Source organism: Delphinus delphis, chromosome 19, assembly GCF_949987515.2.
Source record: "Delphinus delphis chromosome 19, mDelDel1.2, whole genome shotgun sequence".
Lineage (NCBI taxonomy): Eukaryota > Metazoa > Chordata > Mammalia > Artiodactyla > Delphinidae > Delphinus > Delphinus delphis.
In genome coordinates, this window is record NC_082701.1 from 680,970 (window position 1) to 705,275 (window position 24,306).

The 24,306-nt window shown below is 37.1% G+C and overlaps 1 protein-coding gene across 7 annotated transcripts in view; it reads left to right on the forward strand.

Annotated features, from left to right (window-relative positions):
• Positions 1-24,306, forward strand: part of HELZ (helicase with zinc finger) — a 155,838-nt gene that overhangs the window by 55,414 nt on the left and 76,118 nt on the right. For 6 of the 7 annotated variants that reach the window (XM_059998655.1, XM_059998652.1, XM_059998654.1 and 3 more), the window contains 6 exons: positions 919-1,186; positions 8,672-9,005; positions 10,052-10,182; positions 15,082-15,261; positions 15,804-15,908; positions 21,401-21,579. In XM_059998655.1, coding sequence (XP_059854638.1) covers positions 919-1,186; positions 8,672-9,005; positions 10,052-10,182; positions 15,082-15,261; positions 15,804-15,908; positions 21,401-21,579 — 1,197 coding nt within the window. The remainder of the gene's footprint in view (positions 1-918; positions 1,187-8,671; positions 9,006-10,051; positions 10,183-15,081; positions 15,262-15,803; positions 15,909-21,400; positions 21,580-24,306) is intronic. The other variant, XM_059998657.1, reaches the window with a different exon arrangement.

Below are 24,306 nucleotides of genomic sequence, written 5' to 3' on the forward strand. Positions count from 1 at the left end.
GCAAGACAAGACAATTATACAATCTGCTCTCATTTCAAAGATAGCACAGGATAACTTGTCTTTGCGCTTTGGAGACTGATCTCTGTTTAAACTTTTTATTATTTCTTCCTAAAATTTTAACTTGAGTTGTAAAAACCATCTTTCCAATTAGGTTATATTAAAACTGGATCTTGGCCTAATGAGTTAGTTAAGCAAATTTTTTGTCCCCTTTTGGTCAAGTTTCATATTTATAGGTGTATGTGTGTTCCACCCAATAGAAAACTAAAATGCACTGTGGATAGAGTGAGGCTCCCCAATGCTCAGGATTTCTGTTACGATGTATTTCACCCGGTGCTGGTATTCTGCTGCACTTTTCCCAGAGCTGTGAAACCTTGATCAGTCGTTCATTTTGACATTGTGCTCTACTTACCATGCAATTTAACTGAGGCTAAACTGGATTTTTCTGAAATGGCATTTGAATAGTACATTTTATCACTTTTAATGTGGAATTTAATGTGGGAAAAAAACACAAAAGGTTTTTGTTTCTCTAGTAGGAAGAGAAAAGTGATTATCACCTGATGAGATTTTGTCTTATGAGAAATTTACCATACTTTCTTCCTGCAGATCAGATTTCTCTTGACTAAAGGATTAAGTTCTAAATGTTAATCTATATTTTTTAAATGTTAATAACTATTTCTGGTATGTCCTAGCCTGAGGTACAAAAAAATATTTTTTACATGAATTCTTATTTATGTTATTTTGTTAACCTAGACAAAAACATATTTCTCACATGGGGAAAACACTCTGTCAACTGGGGTTTTATATTGTTTCATTTTTAAGAACTTTAGCATACAAAATTTTCTTACCAAATGCGCAGTGTATTATTTGAGAATTTTAATGTTGTGTTCCTTTATAAATGTGTTTTTTGTTTCCATTTAGATCTTGAGTACCTGATGCATGCAAAACAGCAGCTAGTAACCACGGCTAAGCGTTGGGATTCTTCTTCTAAGACTATTATAGATTTTGAACCTAATGAAACTACTGATTTGGAGAAGAGCCTTCTTATCAGATACCAAATTCCTCTCTCTGCTGACCAGCTATTTACCCAGTCCGTTTTAGACAAATCATTGACCAAGACCAACTATCAGTCACGGTTGCATGACCTCCTTTATATTGAGGAGATAGCCCAGTATAAGGAAGTCAGCAAGTAAGTTACTTTAGAAACACTTTGCTTTTCTTTCTTTCTTTTTTAAAATCTCCCCTTTGGATAGTATTTTTCATGTTTAAAATACGGAGGGGTGCCTAAGCGCAGCCAGGTGGTGAAACGGTTGTTATTCAGTAGCTGTTATCCAGGATTGGTATATGAGCTTAAGGGAAGAGCTGTGCTCACCTTGGCATCCCTAGTGTACAGTGCCTTGCTGCCGCGTGCTGGGAGTATAAACGCATGGTCCCTGCTCTTCAGGAGGTCTCTGTCAGTGGGAGGGCAAACACTCAATGATGATTTGTCGAATAAATGTTCAAAAACTGAAGGAGACCACATATTTTGAAAAATAATCATGAAAGTAGTATTGAGGGAATTCATACTGGTTTCTTACATTTTAATTATAAGGATTGGACTACACAGGAACACTTCAGAGATAGTGTGGGCTTGGTTCCAGACCACCACGATAAAGCAAATATTGCAGTAAAGCAAGTCACATGAATTTGTTGATTTCCCAGTACATATAAGACTTAGGTTTACACTATTCTGTAGGCCATTAAGTGAAATATCAGGATGTCTAAAAAAAAAGGTACATACCTTAATTAAAAAATACTTTATTGCTAAAAAATGCCCACCATCGTCTGGCCTTCAGCAAGTCATAATCTTTTTGCCGGCGGAGGGTCTTGCGTCAGTGTTGCTGGCTGCTGACTGATCAGGGTGGTTCGTGGTTGCTGCAGGTTGAGGTGGCTGTGTCTTATTTTAATTTCTTAAAATTGCTGCATCGACTGACTCTTCACGAACAGTTTCTCTGTAGCAGCAACACTGTTTGATGGCATTTTACCCACAGTTAGAACTTCTTCCAAACTGGAGTCAATCCTCTCAAACCCTGCCACTGCTCTATCATCTACGTTTATGTCATATTCTAAATCCTCTGTTGTCATCTCAACAGTCTTCACAGCCTCTTCACCAGGAGTAGATTCCATCTCAAGAAACCACTCTCTTTGCTCATCCATAAGAAGGAACTCCTCATCTGTTGGCTTTTTATCACGAGATTGCAGTAATTCAGTCCCATCTTCGGGCTCCACTTCTAATTCTAGTTCTCTTGCTGTTTCTACCACATCTGCAGTTTCTTCCTCCACTGAAGTCTTGAACCCCTCAAAGTCATCCATGAGGGTTGGAATCAGCTTCTTTTATTAAACTATGGTTAATGTTGATATTCTGACCTCTTCCCATGAATTACAAATGTTTTTAATGGCGTCTAGAATGGCAGATCCTTTCTAGAAGGTGTTCAATTGACTTTGCCCAGATCCATCAGAGGAATCACTGTCTATAGCAGCCATAGCCTTATGAAATATATTTCTTAAATAATAAGACTTGTTAGTCGAAATTACTCCTTGATCCATGGGCTTTAGAATGGATGTTGTGTTATCAGGCATGAAAACAACATTAATCTTGTTGTTCCTCTCCATCAGAGCTCTTGGGTAACCAGGTGCATTGATAGGAGTCGTATTTTGAAAGGAATCTTTTTTCTGAGCAGTAGGTCTCAACAGGGGACTTAAAGTATTCAGTTAACCATGCTGTAAACAGCTGTGCTGTCATCCAGGCTTTGTTGTTCCATTTATAGGGCACAGGTGGAGTAGATTTAACATATCTCTTAAGGGCCCTAGGCTTTTTGGAATCGTAAGTGAACATTGGCTTCAACTTAAAGTCACCAGCTGCATTAGCCCATAATGAGAGTCAGCCTGCCCTTTGAAGCTCTGAAGCCAGGCAGTGACTTCCCCTCTCTAAAGTCCTAGGTAGAGTCTTCTTCCAACAGAAGGCTGTTTCATCTATACTGAGAATCTGCCGTTTGGTATAGCCACCTTCACTAAGTATCTTAGCTAGATCTTCTGGATAACTTGTTACAGCTTTTTGCATCAGCATTTGCTGCTTCACCTTGCACTTCTACTTACATTATGGAGATGGCTTCTTTTTTCAACCTCGTGAACCACCTCTGCTAGCTTCAAGCTTTTCTTCTGCAGCTTCTTCACCTCTCTCAACCTTCATAGAATTAAAGAGAGTTGGGGCTTGTTCTGGATTAGGGTTTGGTTTAAGGGACTGTTGTGGCTGGTTTGATCTATCCAAACCACTAAAACTTTCTCCATATCAGCAGTACAGCTGTTTTTCTTTCTTACTATTTGTGTGTTCATTGAAATACAACTTCTAATTTCCTTCAAGAACTTTTCCTTCACAGTCACAACTTGGCTATAACTGGTACACGAGGCCTAGCTTTTGGCCTGCCTCAGCTTTTGACATGCCTTCCTCACTAAGCTTGATCATTTCTGGCTTTTGATATAAAGTGAGAGACATGTGACTCTTTCTTTCACTTGAACACGTAGAGGTCATTATAGGGTTATTAACTGGCCTAATTTCATTACTCTTGTGTCTCAGGGAATACGGGGTCTGAGGAGAGGGAGAGAGATGGGGGAACGGCCAGTTGGTGGAGCAATCAGAACACACACAGTTGTTTTCTGTCTTGCACGGTTGCGTTTTGTGGCATCGCAAAACAGTTAAAATGGTAACATAAAAGATCACCATAACACATATAATAATACTGGAAAAGTTTGAAATATTGTGAGAACTACCAGAATGTGACACAGAGACATGAAGTGGACAAATGTTGTTGGAAAAATGGCACCTATAGCCTTGCTTGACTTAGGGTTGCCATAACCCTTCAATTCGTCAAAAACGCAGTATCTGCAAAGGACAATGAAGTGCAGTAAAACAAGGTAGACCTGTACTTTTACGTGGTCACCTTAGAATTTCTCTTTTTGAAAATGGATTGAATGAAACCTCTCAAGATTAGAAAAGACGTATTTCGGCTTGAGGCTGAATTTGATAATCAGGTTTATCTTTTTATTTTTTAAAGAAAGATGATTTTCTTCAAAGCAGTCCAGATATTAAGAGTTCTTTTTATGTTAAGTTTTAGTATGAGATGTGTGGAGATGGTAAGAATAATACTGCATTTCATTTAAGTTTTAGAATATGCTTCTGAGTTCTTTCAAGATTTATTTTCAGCTTCTCTTGTCCTCAGCTACATGGTGTTGTGCATTCAATAATGATTCCACCTTGCAGTGAAATCGATTTCATTCTAAGATATACATTTTCAAAAGAAATTGGCTCTGGCTGAAGCTCTCATGTGCATGTGCATCAGAGTGTGTCGTGGCCTGCAGGACTGGGGCATGGTGGCTGCCCAGCACTGAAGCTGGCAGGACAAGCCCGATACGCGGACGCTCCTTTCATCACTGCAGTGGCTGAGGCCTCTGTTGATTCAACCTTGGTTCTGTGGCTCTGCCTCAACAGACCCAGCTGTTTCTTGGCTTATTACCATGGTGGACTTTTGTTGTCATTCATTTAGTCAGAAATTGCATGAAGGGAAACAAACTATATATAGTTTTGAAGTGTTTTGAAAGTTACACTCAAGAGGTATAACTATTTCTAACATAGACGGAGCCATATTTCTTTTAGCTGGAGGTGTGGTTTTAAATCGGCCGGAAACTTCCATGGGCTACTATTCTGCCATTTCCAAAAATGTTGGGAATCCTGTAAGTTTTCAAGTTGATTTTAAAATGTGGCATGGAGCCATGGAAGGATGGTTTTCCTTCTTTCTAAGACGTATCTTTGTTAATTATAGGATATATTTTGTATTTTAGGTATTTCTGAGTTACTAAATCTCAAAAATGCATATTATTTTAATACTTAAGAACGCTTACTAATGTCTTTTTAGTTTCAGCCTGTTAATCTTTTAGAAAAATTAAATATTAGTAGCTGTAACTTTGAGAAGGTCTCTAATGTCTGCATCTTGAACATATGGTGACTCTTCTGGAGGAAAAGCTGTATTTCTTAGTTCTAGTGTCTCTGCCTCAAGAGTTTTGTTGCAAGGCACAACTCAATGTCATAAAAGAATTCTCTTATTGCTTTAAAACTGTGAGATTAATTTTTCATGCCTGCTAAATTGTGATCAAGTGTTTTGGGATGGTAGATTCTAAAATAGATGTAACAGTAAAACTTTAATATATTACCCAAGTTAGTTGAGAAAACATTATAGGATTACAAGAATTTGTTAGGGAATAATATGAAGTAGGTGAAATGGGAATATGGTGCCTGGAAAAAAAATCAGATTATTACAAGCATGTAAAATTAATTCAATGAACAGAATTTATTGAGTATTCGAAGTGTTAGGTTCTAGGCTGGTCATTGCTGATTCTGAGGTAAACAAGTTACGTTTCGTTTCCCCAGAGCTTGAATGACATATCAAAGTCAGCTTTCTGGACCAGGTGGCATTTAAGCTGAATTTTGAAAAACAGGTAGAATTGTCAGGTGAAGAAACAGGACAAAGGTATTTAGTTTGAAGAAACAGGATAGGAGAATAAGAGCATAGAGTTGTGGGGGAAGCTGCAAGTCGGTCATCGTAATTTTAATGGAAGGGAGGTGTGTGGTGGGGTGGTGAGATAGAAAGCTGTTTACACTTCACCCTCGGAGCCGCCTATCATCAGACTCGCATTTTACAGAGACCCTCTAGTGGTGGCTTGGAGAATAGATCTGAAGCAAGACATGGTAGGAGTTTGTTACAGTAATTCAAGTTAGAAATGTTGAGATGCAGATAATTTAGGAAGAAGAGGAACTAACAGGGCTTGGTGATTGTATGATGGGGAATGAAGGTTGGTGAGAGAGACAAGGTCAGGGATAACTTGGTTTCTGTCTGGGACAACTAGGTGGATAGTGCCATTACCTAAGCTGTCTAATACACGGGAGGATTGGTTTGGGGTGGTACGTGGGGAAGTCACATGGTGATTCTCTTTTGCTTGTACTGAATTTGCAGAGCATGTAATCCAATGTGCGTATTTGGCAGTTAGGTTTACAGCCCAGAGCTGAGAGATCTAGGAGAGGGCGTCCTCGTCTTGTGAGAGCCGGCAGGGTAAGGAGAGAGCAGGGTGGATGCTTAGAAGGGGGGTGGTGCTTGGATGGAAGATGGAGGAACAGCCAGAAAAGTAGGAGGAGAACTAGGAGAGGATGACTGTACAGAAGCCAGTGGAAGAGGGAGTTTAAAGGAAACGGAAAGTGGTCGCAAAGTAATAATAACTTTACAAAAGATCAGAAAGCTGGACATCAAGTTTAGCAACAGAGAGGTCACTTGTGAATTGAGAGTGGACTGCAAGGAATCTCTTTGCTCTGAGAAGGTTGTTAATGACCACACATCAGTTATATGGATGATAAAAACAAAGTAGAAATTTAACTTCATTTGAAAAAACGTGAAAAACCTAAGGGTTCCTGTTCTTCTGTAAAGCATATATTTTATTTTTTTAAAAAAAGGTGAACATAGACTATATGTAAACTGGGGAGGGTGGTATACTTTTGTTTCATTTTATGACTTATTTTTATATGAATCCTTAGTGCACATTCCAGTCTTGAAAGAATCAAACATAAGTAGATAACATACAATCTGTGTTTCTTTAAATTATATTGTACTTTTCTAGTTTGGATCTAGTGAAATATGGATAGAGAATGAGAGAAATATAACATGATTTTTTAAAATTCCATATATATATATATATATATATATATATGATACACAGAGCAAGTACTCCTGGAATTCATTTGATCCTCATAGAAAGCCACGTTATTATATATTAAATTTATATTTATAATAAAGTATATTTTTACATATCTTTTTGGAGCCTTAAGTATTCTAAGTGTTTTTTAACTATTTATTTATTTTGGGCTGCGTTGGGTCTTTGTTGCTGTGCGTGGGCTTTCTCTAGTTGCGGTGAGCAGAGGCCACTCCTCGTTGCGGTGCGTGGGCTTCTCACTGCAGTGGCTTCTCACGTTGCAGAGCACGGGCTCTAGGCGCACGGGCTTCAGTAGTTGTGGCGCACGGGCTTAGTTGCTCCATGGCATGTGGGATCTTCCCGGACTAGGGCTGGAACCCATGTCCCCTGCATTGGCAGGCGGATTCTTAACCACTGTGCCACCAGGGAAGCCCTTAAGTGTACTTTAAAATAACTAATGGAGCTTATAAACGCTATGACTTGTTACGTGCATAAACAGCTGTTCAGATGTATTATTTTCCTTAAGTGTTTTCTTATTTCTGTTAAAATATTTATCTAGTTTTACAGTTTTCTAACTTTAAAGTATATAAATGGAAACTCAAAATTTGAATATAATGTTTTAATTAGAATTGGTTTCCTAATATTGTAAGCAGTACAAATGTTTGTGTTACAGAAGTGCATAATGTTTTAGAAAAGGTTTTTTTTTCTTTTTCCTTAAGAATTTATAAGACATTCTTGACATCACGTCAAGAAAATTCAGAAAATTTCAGAAAATCACAAGAAAATACAGTAGTACCATTAAAAAGCAGCCTTTTCCACAAATGGGTATATAGATTATAAAAGTTTTTTCATTCAAATTTTTTAAACCTTATTAAGAAAAAGGAGACAGGGCTTCCCTGGTGGCGCAGTGGTTGAGAATCCGCCTGCCGATGCAGGGGACACGGATTCGTGCCTCGGTCCAGGAAGATCCCACGTGCCGCGGAGCGGCTGGGCCCGTGAGCCATGGCCACTGAGCCTGCGCGTCTGGAGCCTGTGCTCCGCAACGGGAGAGGCCACAACAGTGAGAGGCCCGCGTACTGCAAAAAAAAAAAAAAGGAAAAGAAAAAGGAGACAGTCTTCCCATTGTTACCACTGTGTCTTCTCTCTCACAGCGCCATTTCAGAGTGGCAAAGGAGAAGAGCTATTAACTAATTTAAATCTTTCTTTCACTTCATCTTTCTTGACTGTGTGAATTAATCTTGATTCTCTGTGCTTCTTGCACACACATGTTCTCTTTCATGCTCACGTGTGCTCATGGAAGTGGGAGTGAGTGCACCAGCCATTGTCTAATAAGATAGCCTTTAACTTTTCTTTCCATAATTTGGGCATGAGACCTGCCTTGATGTAGCCATGAATAAACATGTATTCTGGATGTTATTCGCCAGCGGTATTGGAAGAGAAATTTTATGGTTAGAATCTTGGTAAGATCTACTTGGAAAGCAGCAGTTTAATAAAAGTCTGTTGTAGCTTCAGTACAGTACATTTCCTTCTGGCTTTAGGTGATTTTAAAGTCTTGATTGTCCTAATGGTATATTCAAACAGACTTTCATATTAACTAACACATGATATTTCATTTTATTAAAAAATCGTACCTAGTTTCATTTTAAATGCTCAAACTTAAAAATATGTGTATTCTTCAACACAACTAAGCATGCATTTTTATAAACTTGGAGAGTTTATTCACTTAAAGTTTTGTTGTTTCCAGCTTGGATTAAAGACAGTATATAATTTGTAGCTCAGTGGAGTGGAATTGATAATGAACCTTTAATTTTTCTATGTTTATATTTGATTTGTTTTACTCTCTTATTTAGTTTTAATGTTTTTGATGTAAAATATTCAAACTCATTTTCTACTTCTGACTTAGGTTCAACCTTAAAGTGCAATTGCAGATTCTAGCAAGCTTCATGCTCACTGGAGTTTCTGGAGGTGCAAAGTATGCTCAGAATGGACAGCTTTTTGGCCGTTTCAAGCTTACGGAAACACTTTCTGAAGATACTTTGGCTGGACGGCTGGTGATGACCAAAGTCAATGCTGTTTATTTATTACCAGTCCCTAAAGAGAAGTTAGTACAGACCCAGGGAACCAAAGAGAAGGTTTATGAAGCTACTATTGAAGAAAAAACAAAAGAATATATATTTTTAAGGATATCCAGGGAATGCTGTGAAGAACTTAATCTTCGGCCTGATTATGACACACAGGTATGTTTTGAAGTGTGGCAGTTTCACTGTGGTTGTCTGTAGTTTCCCTGTCAGCAGATCCTCTTCTTCTGGTTTGTTTTCCCTCCCTCTGCCACAGCTAGAAGTGCAGTTGACTTTGAAGTATTGATTCTGGTGGGTGGAGAATTGGACCTTTGATAACTTTTAGAGAAAATCGATTCTCTTTAAGTAAAATCTAAAACATTCCAGTTTTATACGAGGTCAAGCTTTCTGATTTCTGTTTTAAATCAGCAACAGAAGAACAGATTAAAATAAACTAAGCTAGATCCTGTGGCAGTTCTTATCTGAAGTTGTATCTGCTCCTGTTCTTTTTTTTTTTTTTTTTTTTTTTTTTTTGCGGTACGCGGGCCTCTCACTGTTGCGGCCTCTCCCGTTGCGGAGCACAGGCTCCGGACGCACAGGCTCAGCGGCCATGGCTCACGGGCCCAGCCGCTCCGCGGCATGTGGGATCTTCCTGGACCGGGGCACGAACCCGTGTCCCCTGCATCGGCAGGCGGACTCCCAACCACTGCGCCACCAGGGAAGCCCTGCTCTTGTTCTTTTTGTCTTTATTGATTTTTAGGTGAACTGTGTTCAGTCTGCCATATTTAACTGGAAAGCTACTCTTTTTTTCTTTTTAAATATAGCATTTGGTGAATATTATCCATTCATAGTAAATCAATACGGTGTCATAGGCCTGGTTTTAACCCTTGAGAGATGATATTTCACAGATGTTCTACTAATTTTATCAAATATATTCTTCTTAGGAATGGTGGAATCAGATAATCTTTATTTAAAGATTAAGTAATTTACAAGTGCCTCAGTTTCTTTAGATGGAAAATGAGGTTAATAATAGTATACACGTCATTGGTGCTATTAAATGGGATAATCTATGTAAAGTGCATGTTACAGTGCCTGGCACTGAATAAACAAGGCAAATATTAGGCATAGTATTATTACACTATCTCCACAGAGCATTCTAGGAAGCTGAAAAGCACTGATGTTTGCTTTAATGCTTTTAAAAAACATTTTTTGGTTTTGTCTTTCAGGTTGAACTTCAGTTTCAATTAAATCGATTACCCCTCTGTGAAATGCATTATGCGCTAGACAGGATCAAGGACAATGGGGTTTTGTTTCCAGACATCACTATGACTCCAACCATACCTTGGAGTCCCAACAGGTACAAAAAAGAGATATCTCATTCCAGAAGTTACATAAATTTTAAATTGAATATCTGTATCAAATAACTCATATGTTTATAAGAAGGTTTCCATATATTCTTCAAGAGAGATGTTATTAGTTGAGAAAAGAGAGTACAAGAACTCTTAGAATGAAGCATTTGAAGTTCATCATCGATTTTCTTCACTTTTCCTCAGAGTCTAAATGAGTTCTATTGCTTTTCTCAACTGCCTTAATTTAATAGAATGCCAAGCAATTTAGGAATATTCCTGAGTAGAAGCTGAATAGGGAAACTAGGGCCTTTCTAAAGTGGTTCAAATAGTTAATTTAAAATAATTTTTGAATAGGGAAGACATTTTTGTAATTTAGGAAAATGGAGGAAGTATCATGGAAGATGCTGTAAAGTTAATTGTTATGTAAATATTTTTCTGCTTAAGTCTCTTTACACATCTTTACATGTAGTTAAATATGATACCTCTGTTTTGTTTCCAGACTAACTGTAGTGACAGCTCTATGACTGCATCTTTTTTATTCTTTTACTGGATTTTATCCTCTTGGCCCCTGCCCATGCCCAGCTCACTCCACCTTTTTTTTTTTTTAAATCTCAGTGGCTCCACAAACTAGTTTATTTTTTAATCTCTTGTGTCAATCTAGTCATGGTAGCGTGGCCCTGCTCCATCTCTGACGGAGGCTCTGGTATCTTTACTGAGTGGTTTCCAAGGTCACCCTGGGTGCTGACATGAGCTGGCAGAAGGGGAAGCAGGAGCACGGAGGGCCATGTGGGAAATTTTTATGGGCCAGCCCTAGCAGTGACTTATATCATTTCCCCTCACACTTCATTTCTTCTGGTCCTAAAAACAGAACAAAGAAAAATATGCCTTATAATACAAAATCCAAGTCATTTCTCCCTTGTTTTTACTTTCCTCATTCTTGTTTTTACTGCCGAAGTTCTTGAGCAAGGGTGGCCACCCTACCTGCAGTGTATTCTCTCTCCTCGCCCCTGTGATCTTGCTCTCTGCTGCTCTCACCCTCCTGAAAGTGGTGAGTGGCATCTCATAGTGTTAGCTCTTATGTGATTCAGCTTCTCTGCATCCTTCCCTTTCCATCCCTACAGCCAGTGCGTAATTTAGAGCTGGACTATTTCAGTAACCTTCTAGTCGGTCGTCAGTCCTGCTGTCTGTGTCTCTATTCTGTGGTCCAAGCCACATACTTCTTCCAGAGTTACTTTGCTAAAATAATCATTTCATTTCACAGCTTATAAACCTCTGAAGGGCTTCTGCTTGATATGCAGATAAAGTCTGAACGTCCTAATACAGAACTCATATTATGTGGTCTCATTGACAGTGCTTCTCAACAGTATCTTTTCAGGTTTCTTTTTACTTTTTTCTTCTTACTCTCCCTTTCTTCCTTTAAATCGTCATGTTCTAGCCATATAGAATTACCTTGATGTTTGTTTAATTTGCCCTGAACTTATTTGCCTCCTTATCTTTTAAAAAATTCTTTAAAATTAAAAAAAACCGTGGTAAAGTCTACATAACGTAAAGTTTACCATGTTAACCATTTTTAAAGTGTGCAGCTCAGGAGTGCTGAGTGTACGCACATTGTTGTGTAGTTCATCTCCGGAACCGTTTCATGTTGCAAAACTGGAACTTTATACTCATTAAATGCTGCATTTCCCCCTCCCCCAGCCCTGTGTTCTATCTGTGTTTTTTTCTCCCTGAAATAATGTTTGCCCAATATTGATCTATTGGAGGATCTACCTGTCCTTTAAAATTTAGTCCCGCTCAAGGGCTCTCTCCTTCTAGTAAATGAATCTGCTCTTCCTTTTCATTATTACAACAAATATTTATTGATGCCTAGTATGTGCTAGGTTCAGTCAGTTTTGTACTTTCAAGCATAATTTCTCTAAAATTGATTTTTCTCAGTTGTGTACATTTCTGCTGTTCTCATTAGACTCTGAGCTTTTTAGAAGAGACCACATCTTATTTGTCTTTGAATCTCCAACACAACCTTGCACATTATTAACATATGACACATTTAAGTTAATAAGAATATCATGTTTAAAGAAGAAAATTAGGGTTTCAAATGTGAGGCTATACCAGTAAACTTATAGGCATTGACTTGATATGTTCACTTCTGAAAAATATATTGTGTATAGCAGTATATTCAAATACCACTGATTGCAAGTGTTAACTGCAAAAGTAAGGAAATGTCAAGTAGCAGAAAACTTTCAAGCAGGAAGAGATTTCATACCACTATAATTTAAATAGTAATTAAAATGTATCTAGGTCTAGGAACGCTGAGAAGCTATTAGCCATTTAAAATCTTTTCTGGAATAAGGTGGAATATAGAAAGATAAATGAAATTGAGAAATTATTCTTGAGCATGTAGTCTATAAATTAATCACAACAATGCGTCAGACCAGGGGAAAAAAAAGAACTTATGGTTCAGGGAATAAAATAACTCTTATTTTATTCAGAGTAAACTTGAAGAGACTTTACATTGTTTTAATTGTGAAATTCAGAGATGACTTTTACCAGCATGTTTATTGTAAATCTCCTTCCCTTTATTAAGCAGGTAGTATAATAAATAGAGACAATTTGTTTTACTAACTGGCTTTCTGTAAATGTTCATCATTCATGACCAGAAACTATAGCGATGACTCACATTGGTAAAGTTTCTGATCTACTCTGAAGCGTTTATTTGCACTGAAACAATTGACAAGTAGAATGGTCTATATAAATAAAACGAAGAGATATCGACATACTTTAGAATTATACCTGTAAATCTGTCACTAATCTCTTAGATTTATACTTATGTATATAACCTAATATCGATCTCATTCATAAGTTCATTAAAGTCCCCAAATTTGAGAGATTAGAGGGTATTCTAAAAACATTTTTCGATTTTCAAAAGTGTGTGCTGGTCAAGTAATATCTTCTTTTTCTGAGATCCTCAGAAAATATTATAGTAATAGAAGTCACAGTTAATTTTGCACTTATTGCTCAGTTATTTTTCCTAATAGCTTACATGCATGATCTTATTTGATCCTTTAAAATATCTATCTGATGCAAGTATCATTACCTCCATGTACAGATAAAGGAACCATTGGGGCCAGGTATCGTAGAATCATAGTGGTCAGGTACAGATGCAAGCGACAGTTTGTTGGATTGACTGTGGCTTAAACAAATAGAAGTAGAGGCCCAGAGCCGGGTGGTTGAGGGCTGGTACGGGGGCCCAGCAGTACCTTTGCAGACCTAGTCTCCCTTTTCTCTCTACTTAGAGAGCATATTAGTTTTCTTCGTGATGCCTGTTGTTGCCTCATGATTATAAGATGGCTTCTGCAGTTTTATTTATCATGAGCTTTTTCCAGCAAGGTGAAGGAGGAAGGCAAAGGAGCAGGAAGGCTTTCTTCTAGAGAGGCTTTGTTTTGTTTTATTGGGTATAGAAGCCCTTCTGAGGGACTTCTTTTACGTCTCGTTGACCAGAGTTGGGTCTCCAGCCACAGAGGCTGGAAAGGTAGTATTATAGCTGTCTGGGCTCAGTAGTAGAAGGAGGAAGAGACGGGCACCGCAGGTGGTTTGGGGGTAACCATTCCACAGCGTCTGCCACGTGTAGTAGCTCTGGACTTAGTACTTGCCTAAAGGAGTTTCCTTATTTATCGGAGATGGAGCATTGCTAGGTACTGGCAGAATTATGAGTAAAGAAACTGGTTAATGCTGAGGGATTCTTTGGAGTTTTCGTGAATGGCTTCCAGGAAATCTAGTGCCACTGGTCAGAGTCCTTTTGTGTTTTACTTAAAAAAAGTTAAATTTCAGAAAAATAAATAGTAACATGTTTATATGCTTAAAATTGTTTTTAAAATTTGTTTTCTAAGGTTTTAAATTAGGAGAATTTTGTTTGTTTGAAGCTATCTATCATAATATATAGCATTAGTTATAATTTTTTGAAACTGAAAGAGTTAAGAAGACTTTCCATAAATAACTAGCTTCTGTTTGAGTAGAGTGTAGCCTCACGGAGTGGGCATTTTGCTGTCTAAACTGTGTCCTCCTATTTCAGGATTATTTTGTAGGCATTTTGCAAATTTTCTAAGAGTCTCTTTACACGCCCTTCCTATTTTGGTTTACATCTCTATCATTTTTACCATAGTTGTTGCAATATTTAGTATTATAATTGTAGTTATGAGAAAGAATGCTGTTGATTCTCCACTTAGTTTGATCCCTTTCAGCATCTGCCGTCCATTTAAATCTTCAAAACTTAGCCAAGTCATAGAAGGGACACTAATAAGATAGATTTCATTACAACAGCCATTTGTGTTGCCATGACAGGTGTTCTGTACCCAGAAGAATAGGACGTATGTATGTTATTTGTGTGTGTGAAAATAATCAGAAAACATTTCATACTGTTTGACCTTAAAAAAAACCCTGCTATTTTCTGAATTAAGAACTTTGTAAAAGTTTGATATCTCTTAACCAGTGACACAGGTTTTTCTCTTTTTCTTTTGTTTTAAATTTTACTGAGAGGTCTTTCAATGGATTAGAATTTGAAAATCAGTTAGTTTCCCTTTTCCATTTTATTTGCTACGCAAAGAAACTGCTGTTACATAGCAACTAGACTGGAAGTGTGTTGTGATGTCTCTTGGTTAGTTACCAGAATCTTTTTGCACTTGGAAAGGACAGGATAACTAAAGTGAATTTTGATCAGAGTAGTAAAACACCCTACACCGACTTTGTTGGGAATTTTTTAAAAAGTAGTTTTAGAATAAGCATTTGTTTTTATAGATGCTATGTTATGTCAGTATTTTTAATGGTTCAGTGAAATTCAAGATACTTGTGTGCCATGTTCTGCTTATGAATAAGATGCATGTGTTTAAAATAACTTACATATTAATTTTCTTTAGACAATGGGATGAGCAGTTGGATCCTCGGCTAAACGCAAAACAGAAAGAGGCTGTTCTGGCCGTTACGACCCCACTTTCAATACAGCTGCCTCCTGTTCTCATCATCGGCCCCTATGGCACCGGCAAAACATTCACCCTAGCTCAGGCCGTCAAGCACATTCTCCAGCAGCAGGAGACCAGGTGAGATGGCGTTGTGTGTGCCCTGGTCTCATCAGCAGGGCACAGTTTCTGTCCTTGTTGTGAAGACAAAGCAAGGGCTAGAGAGACGATTTTCATCTTGCTTGTAAAAATTTAAAAAAGATACAAATAAAGAAAAAGAGCCACACTCAAACCCCAAAGCACTAAAATTTGAATTCTCTGAAAACGTACTGTTTTTAAAAATTGGCAACATAGAGAATGGTAGCTTTTAAATAGTCCTCAAAACGCCAAGTCTGCTAAGAGAGTGTGATAAATGTTAGTGCCAAAAGGGTTGGGTTTTTAAAAAATAATTTTATATGATAGATTTAAAAGTAATTTGGGGGAACTTATCTCCTTTACAGCTTAAAGAGTAATTAAGCTTTAGTAATAATTTCCTAAAAGCATAACTGAATAATATGTTAGAGGTTACTGAGTAGGTTGAGGGAAATGTATTATATTAAAATGGCCACTGCTTTTTTTTGGTATTATACTGCTTGAATGGTTTTGTGTTTCATCATTCTTTTTATTTGCACCATTTATTTCAGCAGGATTCTCATTTGCACCCATTCTAATAGTGCTGCTGATCTCTACATAAAGGATTATTTACATCCATATGTAGAAGCAGGCAATCCCCAGGCAAGACCTCTCAGGTATTCTTTTAAGGCTTATTATGTCTCTGTATCATACTTTATTATTCTTAAGAAAAGGTGTCTATAAAGATTTTAGTAACTTGGAGAAAACCAAAATCTTTGTGCATTGGCATTTGGAGGTTATGCCTTTTGAAGAAACCATTTAAATTAAGGAAAAATTTAAAAATCTTTGACCATTCATTTCTTAAACATTAAGTAAAGAGAAAGACATCCTTTTTTAAGTTTTGTATGTAAAAAATGTGGTGACAATCTGAGCCGATTTTGATGTGTTCCTCTAAAAGCTACTATATATAAATTTATGATTAGATCAGTTTTAATTAAAATTCTAGCATAGTTTGCATGGCAGAGTAGTCATGCAGTGATAGTTGTTTATGGAAATGAACTTTTGCCTGTGATCACGCAGGTAATTTCACAGACGCCGCACATTTAGGGAAGCATGAAGTTGAAGTGATTTCTGCAGCACGGTGTAACCGACTGGTACTTACAGCTCTTTGCTGTCATTTAAGAGAGAAAGAAAGTTCTAGGTTAATACAGGTCTACTAAGTGTCTATGGATATGAAATGTTCTTAGGTATAGGGTTGTGGGGGAATAAAATCCTTTTCTTCAGAAAACAATAAAGAACCATTAAATGGTTATTATACCATTTGCTCTCATTGTTATATGAATTAATGTTTAGTTTTGCCATTTTACAAACTAATATATCATGCCCTATGTTGTTCAAATACAATTATTGTTTAAAAATTAATTTCTAACCACACTTTTGAATCATAATTCACTAACTTTTTCTTTCTAGTTGAGCTTAGGCATGGAAAAATGAGGTTACGCTATTTAATTCTTTAATAACCATAAGCAAAGCCATTCGAATGATTTTGCAATTGCATTAAAAAGAACAAAAGAGAAAGAAGTGGCATGGCCTGCTAACACAGGTTTTTATGCCGTACTCTGTTTCTACTCTGAAGACAAATTAGAGAAGAAATAAGTATTTTAAGTAGAACTCAGTTTTATTTGATAAGAAAATATCACATGTGTACAGTCACTATAAATGAAAATGTGATATTTACCAATGGATAAATTCATCGAAAACTAGTTTGCTTCAGATTCTAATCTTTTTTAGCCCCTAAGTGAAATTGAGTTAGCTACTAGCATTTTTGCTGTGAGTGTTCTTACTTCAGTGTCGATAAGATGTTTTATTGTTGGTAGAGCTTGTGTGTGTGCTTATGTTTGTGTATGTATGTTACGTAGGAACTGTGACAATCTCATTTATCATTGTACTTGGCTTGGAAACAGTGGAGTGAAGACCCCTCAAAGCTTGGTTGACCTAGCATAGGTCATTTGACATTTGGGGCAGGAGAGCTGTGGTTGATAAACACTGAACTCCATTATTTGGCTAGCATTATGTTTAGCTTTTCCCATGTAAAATTATGTTTTGGGCGTTACAATCCAACATGTAGTGCATCTAAACATGTAGGATAAGAAGTTATATTCCAGTAGGGTCTATGTATAGTTGTAGTGGCCCAAATACAGAAACTTGCCCTCTAGCAGAAAATATTTGAATTTATTTAAATACAAATTTCATGTTATTTCATTTAATAAGTGGAATAAAATAAGAAAAGACTTGGGCCTCTATGTGGCGCTGTATTTTCGCCATAGTTTTTCTGTTCAGGAAAGATGTTCACTTGTGAATGTATTTCCTAGGAGGGTCACTACATTGAAATGTTAGGGTTTATTAGCACCATCTATTATGTTAACTGAGATTAATTTATAATTTTCCTAATGGACAACAAAGATGAGTGGTATGGGAGATGCAGTAGAGAAAATTGGAATGGCCGAGCACTCTGGGGAGATCAGCTTTATGTGAATTGTCCCAGAACGCAGGGGAAAGAACACAAGAGGGCCCTAAGTGTCCGCATGTGACCTTGAAGACTTGTCTCTGTGGAATAAGAGTGATGATGACAAGTTTACCTTCCCACACTGTAGCTTAGTGGGCCCTAGTAAACGTGACAAAGTAGGGAAAGAGCCATAAACATTAAATAGTTAAAACAGTAGATATGTTTAAATACGCACACTTGTCGTTAAAATGTATAAAAATTCTATCAGTTGCCAGGAGTTGAGCTTAAATTATTTGGGGATGGAGGTTTTAGAATCCATTTTAATTATATTTAGTTTCAGTTTTTACTTCTTACTTTATTAGAATTAGAAGATTTTAAAATGGAATAGAGAGGAAAACAGTTTCTGTGTCTGCTTCTGAAAATCAGTAGCTGATTCTGGCAGAGTTACCACTTATTAGATAAAGGCTATCTATGGAGAAAGTGGACATTTACTGTTTTCTGGACAAATAGCAGGTATATGTTATTTTATACAGATCTTTAAATAAATAAATAAGGTCTCTCCGATTCTGTAGTATCTTATGTAATCATATTTTGGGGGTGTTCATTGCATATGAATTCAATACATGAATAAAATTTCAGTGAATTGAAATGGTGTAGTACCAGACAGTCTTCTGTTTTAAATTTCAGTATAATTCATGTGGGGTATGTGGACAGTTTATTTCTAGAAATATGTAAATTACTTAGTTGGTGTCACCTTTTATACCATGGACTTGAAAGTGTCAATTCTCCAATTTTGAAAAATGTTGTTGGATGTGTTTTAAGTAATCTTATGGACAGTGTCTACCTTAAATGTTGCACAAAATGAAAGTACTGAGAAAATATTTAAGTCTTTTTTAAGTCAGCACTAGACTATTGTATTTTTAACGAAATGGGCCTAATGATCAAACTTTGTATTCTTACTAACTTCATCTTGAGTTAGCTTTCCAAGGTAACTACAAAAAAGTCAGTAATGAGGCTTAGAACTTCAATTTCTATTTTTTCTTTGAGAAAGCAGCAGTGCCTGGAGTTAGATTTGATAAGTAATTTGGAAAATGAATTTTTCAATTTTATAATGAAATGTTCATTTAAGAAAATATGGGAAAGCATGAAGAATAAAAATTACCTATAACCTTACCAGTCAGAGATAACTACTACTCACATTTTACAGTTTAATTTCTAGTCATTTATATGCTTAAGTACACACACGTAAGTTAATATTAATGGAATCACAATTTGTAAATACTGTTTCAGATAATCTGTAAAATGAGATTTTTCATATATTTAAAAGTAAATTCTGCTTTGCTGATTTGATTAAATATTTTTTATTAAAACCTAAAATATGTTTAAGATTTTGACGTCTTTTAGGAGTGGTGTTGGCTACTTTCACAGTCCTTCCTATCATAGTAATGCTTTTAAAATACATTACTTTCCTCTATTACAATTTATTTATAAGTTAGGGACATTTATTAAATGCTTTTTTTTTTTTTTGCTTTGCTTTGCTTAAAAAAAGACAACCAGTTTTAATTGTTTCATGGAGGGTTAGAACACATTGTAGAAGATCATGAGGTTAGTGTTTGTGCATATGACATTTGAGCTGCCTTTGAAACGCTCTAGAGGAGACAGATGTCAAATAAATAGTTGGATATGCATCTTGGAGCTCAGAGGTGAGGTCTTGGCTGGAGAGAGAAGAATGTGTGAGTCATCAGGGTATTGGTGGTAATTGAAGCCATGGGCCTGGGATGAGATTGTCAGGTGAGAGGACAGAGCTTGATGAGAGCACTAAAGGCTAAGCCTTGAGGAACCAGCTTAGAGAGGTGGAAGGAAAGCAGGGAGCGGTTGAGTTATGGCAGCCGAGGGAGAGAATATTTCAAGGAGGGAGCAACCACAGAGCTGGATGCTGCTAATAAGTAACGTGATGGGCCCGGAAAATGTCCAGACGATTTAGTGACACGGAAGTTTATGTCCCTTGATTGGACCCTCACAGTCTCCTAAGTTCTTTGCTGCTTCACTGATTGCTGCTTCCCAGTCTCCTTTCCTGTGTCCCTCCATTCCCCAGCCTCTACATGTGCAAGTGGTCCATCAGCCATTCTTCCAACTAGTTTCCTTTTTATCTACACTTACTCTCCAGGTGAGCTCTTCTAGTCTCAGGGTTTAAGTATGATCTCAGTTGTATATTTCTTGTCTTAGGCATTCTTCTGAACTCCAAACTTATAAATACCTCTGCTTACTGGATATCTCTACTTGGATGTCTACTACTAAATATGTCCAAAACTGAGTTCTCAATTCCCACCCCAAATTTGTTCCTCCCTATCACCACTACTGCCACTGATCCAGTTTCAAAGCCATGGAACATCCTTTCTCTTAAATTCCACATCTAGTATATTAGTAAATTCTGTCAGCATTACTCTCAAAATACGCAGTGATCTGACCATTTTCACATCTCTGCTGTTACCACCCTGGTTCAAGCTATCATTTTTTCTTGTCTGGATCCTTACAGCAGCCTCCTAATGGGTCTCCTTGATATTGCCCCCTCCCCCTGCCTCTCTCCCAGTCCCTGGTCTGATGGAGCAGCTGGTACTGGTTTGTGAGAGCCAATCATGTGCATATCTTCCCAAGTTCATGTGAAATTGGCCATGATAGTAGGTTTTATACCCCAGAAACCAGCTAACACTGCAGATCAGGTCACCCCCACCCCGAAGGCTGATAGTTCAACATTTGCCACCACATCACTGTCCAGCCCTCTTCCTGCCTCCAAAACTGTGTATTCTGTCCAAAGAAACAGAGGGGTCCTTTAACAACCTAAGGCGTGTCTCATGACATGTGCCCTGTTACAACTCTCTGATGGCTTTCCATTGAAATCAGAATAAATCCAAAGTCTTTATGAAAGTTTGCAAGCCATGTGACTTGCCTCTGTGCTGGACCATAGTAGATACCCAGCAGATCTTTGTGATGTGGGTAGGTTAGGGATGGGGGGAGGTGGGTGGGTGGATGGATGAGTTGTTTCTGTACCATTTTAGTAATCTGTTGTATGAGTCCTATTTCTCTTTTTCTTTTGCAATTAATAGACGAGATGCTCTTTCTTAAGATTTTTCTGATGGTCCAGAATTTAAATTTATTTTTAAATTTCCAGAACTTTAGATAGAGGTCTATTTAAATATAGGTATAAGAATATATTCTAAAGTGAAATGCAAGTAACTTTTAAGTTTCTCTTGTAAGTATGCAATTCACTATATTTTATTAGCATAGATAATTAAAATATAAGTATATTTTTGTAAGAATATTCTAGGAAAAAAAAATAATTCCCAAATGGGAATGTTCTGAAGTAAAAAAACGAATGCTTATGAAACTCTGTGTGTCATTCTGTTGTAAGATTATTCTGAACACTTAAAAATAATTAGATATTTATCTTATCATAGTGTATATACTTTCTGCTTGATTCATTTTTTGGTGGGGGGAGTTACAGTTGTATGTTAAATTCTAATCCAGTAGAGTGTTAACAGTTACCAGACTTATTTGTTAATTTCCAGGTATTGTAGTCTTAACATCATAATGTCGCTATTTTGATAATCGGGTACTGGTAAGATGTTAATAAGTATAAATAGGAAATGTTATCTTCTTTTATAGGGTATATTTCAGAAATCGCTGGGTAAAGACTGTCCACCCAGTTGTGCATCAGTACTGTTTGATCTCAAGCGCACATTCCACCTTTCAGATGCCACAGAAAGAAGATATTCTTAAGCACCGAGTGGTTGTTGTTACGTTGAATACTTCCCAGTACCTCTGTCAGTTGGACCTTGAACCTGGTATGCTGACTCAAGACACAGAAGGGGTGCCTGAATGCACAGGGCTCTGCATTCAGTTTAGATCAGGGCTTGTGTTGGCCTGTGGGCCGTATCTGGCCTACTGTCTGTTTTTGTAAATCAAGTTTTATTGGATGGAACACAATCATGCCCATTTATTTACCTATATTTTCTGTGGATTCTTTTGTGCTACAGCAGCTGAGTTGAGTAGTTGCAACAGAGATTGTATGGCCAAAAAAACCTAAAATGTGTACTGTTTGGCCCTTCACATACACAAAATTTATCAACCCCTAGTTTAGACATTTTAGTGACTGCTACTCTGTTTGTTCTCTAATTGGTCAGATGGTATTTACTTACTATTGATCATGTGAACAATTCAAATTTGGACAGTGTTGGTCTTTTTACAATTTTCCCAAGTTTTTAATTTCAAAATAGTTTTCCATTAATACAGGGTAGAGACAACAATCATGATAGGTTTTTTTATGACATGCTATTAAGATTATTTAGGTACAGGAACTATGTAAAAGCAAACTAATATTATACAGAGTACAGACAGATGGTGACAAGAAGTTCTGATAAATACGGCAGAACTCAACCATCAAAATGTGGTGTCACTTGAAGGTAGTTGCTTTGGAAGAATATTCATTTCTTACCGCTTTATTATAATTGTTGACATTGGTCAACGCTTTTTTGCTCTCTCCTTTTGGAATTGCTTTCAGAGCCAGTGACAAATTCTTTTAAGTCTCTGGAAGGTAGAGACAGTTCTCTTCATCTTGTATTCCTGGCACTTGGCCCAGGGTATAGACACCTGGAGGCCCTTGATAAACCTCTGTTTATCTTAAAGAATGAACAGTGGCCAAACTTTCTTTTTTGAGGGTAGAGTTAATTTTAGAAAAGCTTCAAAATCTTTCTGAGGCATATCTGGTAAATAAGGTAGGTTATCAAACTGAGCAATACCATTAGGGGTTGAAAAAAAAAAAGAGAGAGACGTGCCTCTCATGTAATGAGACTTATTTTTCTTGTGCACGCAGCTCATAGCTGGCTGGTGAGGGCAGTTACAAAAGCAGAGTTTCAAAAATGTTTTGAACAGTGGCTGCATCCATTGGAATGAGTTATATTTCCTCTCAGCTGACTTCTTTGATGGAACAACACTTATTTGCAATGTAAATGTTGGTATGTTTATTTAACAATCAGTCTCATTACTTCATGATTATACTCTGCATATTTGCCACGTAAATTAAATACCCAAGCCTCCGAAACAGTATAGTTTTGAGGAAGAGTAAAGAATGGCTTTGAAGAGCAAGAGTGTAGAACATTTATTGCACGTCAACGATCTGCTTTGTTTTAGGCATTGTTTATACTTTATTTAATTCTCATATCAACTCTGTGGAGGGTTATTTTACAGCTAAGACAACCAAGGCTCAGGCTAAATCAGTTTGACTAATTCAGGTTTCTTTTACTAGCTTAAGCAACAGTATAACAATTTCATGATTTATTCAGTTCCTGATTTAAGCCTAGTTCTATTTAATTAAAATGTTATCTAATGAAAACAGATTTTTTTCACTAGTCTCAGTTTTTTCCAATTTGATCCTATAATTATATAGTCATCTTCCTTAATTAGTCTTGTAGAACAAAAAGCACAAATTCTCCTCAACAGGGAGAAAAATGCACGTGTCCAAATCATGCTTGGGCCACTGTCATTAAATAGACAACAGTTATTGATACTTGTACTGTCAACACAGCCATTTGTTTGAATGGACCGTGATGATGGTGGTGATGGTGGTGGCGGTTATTACTGCCAGTCAGTAAGGTTTAGAAAGTTCCCAACCTAGAAACAAGTTGCATTAGGAAGTTGTATAAACAGATTGTTTGGAACTTGTTGCTATCCATAGAAATAGAGGTTAGGTTCTTGGGCCAACTCACAGGAGGCTAATTAATCTAGAGAGTTACAACTGGTCAGAGAAGCTACTTTGTGTTCTTTCCTGTGCTAGTAAAAACGGGGCCCCCCTCTCTCTGCCTCAGTGAGCTGGCCATAGGGGGCAACATTTACTTCTACACATTGAGACGGCAAGATTTGTCTTCTGTCTCCTCTTTTAGGGGCAAAGAGGCTTTTCCTCCTTTCTGTACACAGATTCCTGTGCCTCAGTGTAAGTGGCAGCAGTAACCTAGACGTGGGTGTTTGCATCTGGGGGATATTTGAAAATGTACATTTTTGATACTTGTGTCACTTTTGTTTTTTTCTTTTTCAGACTGGTGATAGTTTTACAGCCAGGATAGGGTCTTAGGCTAAAACATCGTATATCATCTGTACGCACACATGCACGCGCGCACACACACGCGCGCACACACACACGCGCACACACACACACTAAACCTAAATAATCAAAATAGTGAATTTGCTAACAGATAACCTTTGTTTTTGGTCAAAGTTAGATGATCACTTTCTCCTTTATATTAGATTTTGGGTATGATTTTCTTTAATGTCTAATGTATGTGTTTAAGCTAAAGTTACTTATAAACTACCATTGTTTTATTTTTGGTGTTTTAGCAAATAAATAGTGAAAGGATTTTGGGCCTATCACTGTTTTGTTGCCAGCTTTTCTTTGTGGTGAAAAGCTGCTATCTTGTACTTTTAAAGTCTTTTTTATGTGTCCTGATTTAACTGTTAGTCTTGGGGCCATTAGTACCAGATGTCATTTACATATCTATTGTTGAGTAAAATAGTTATTC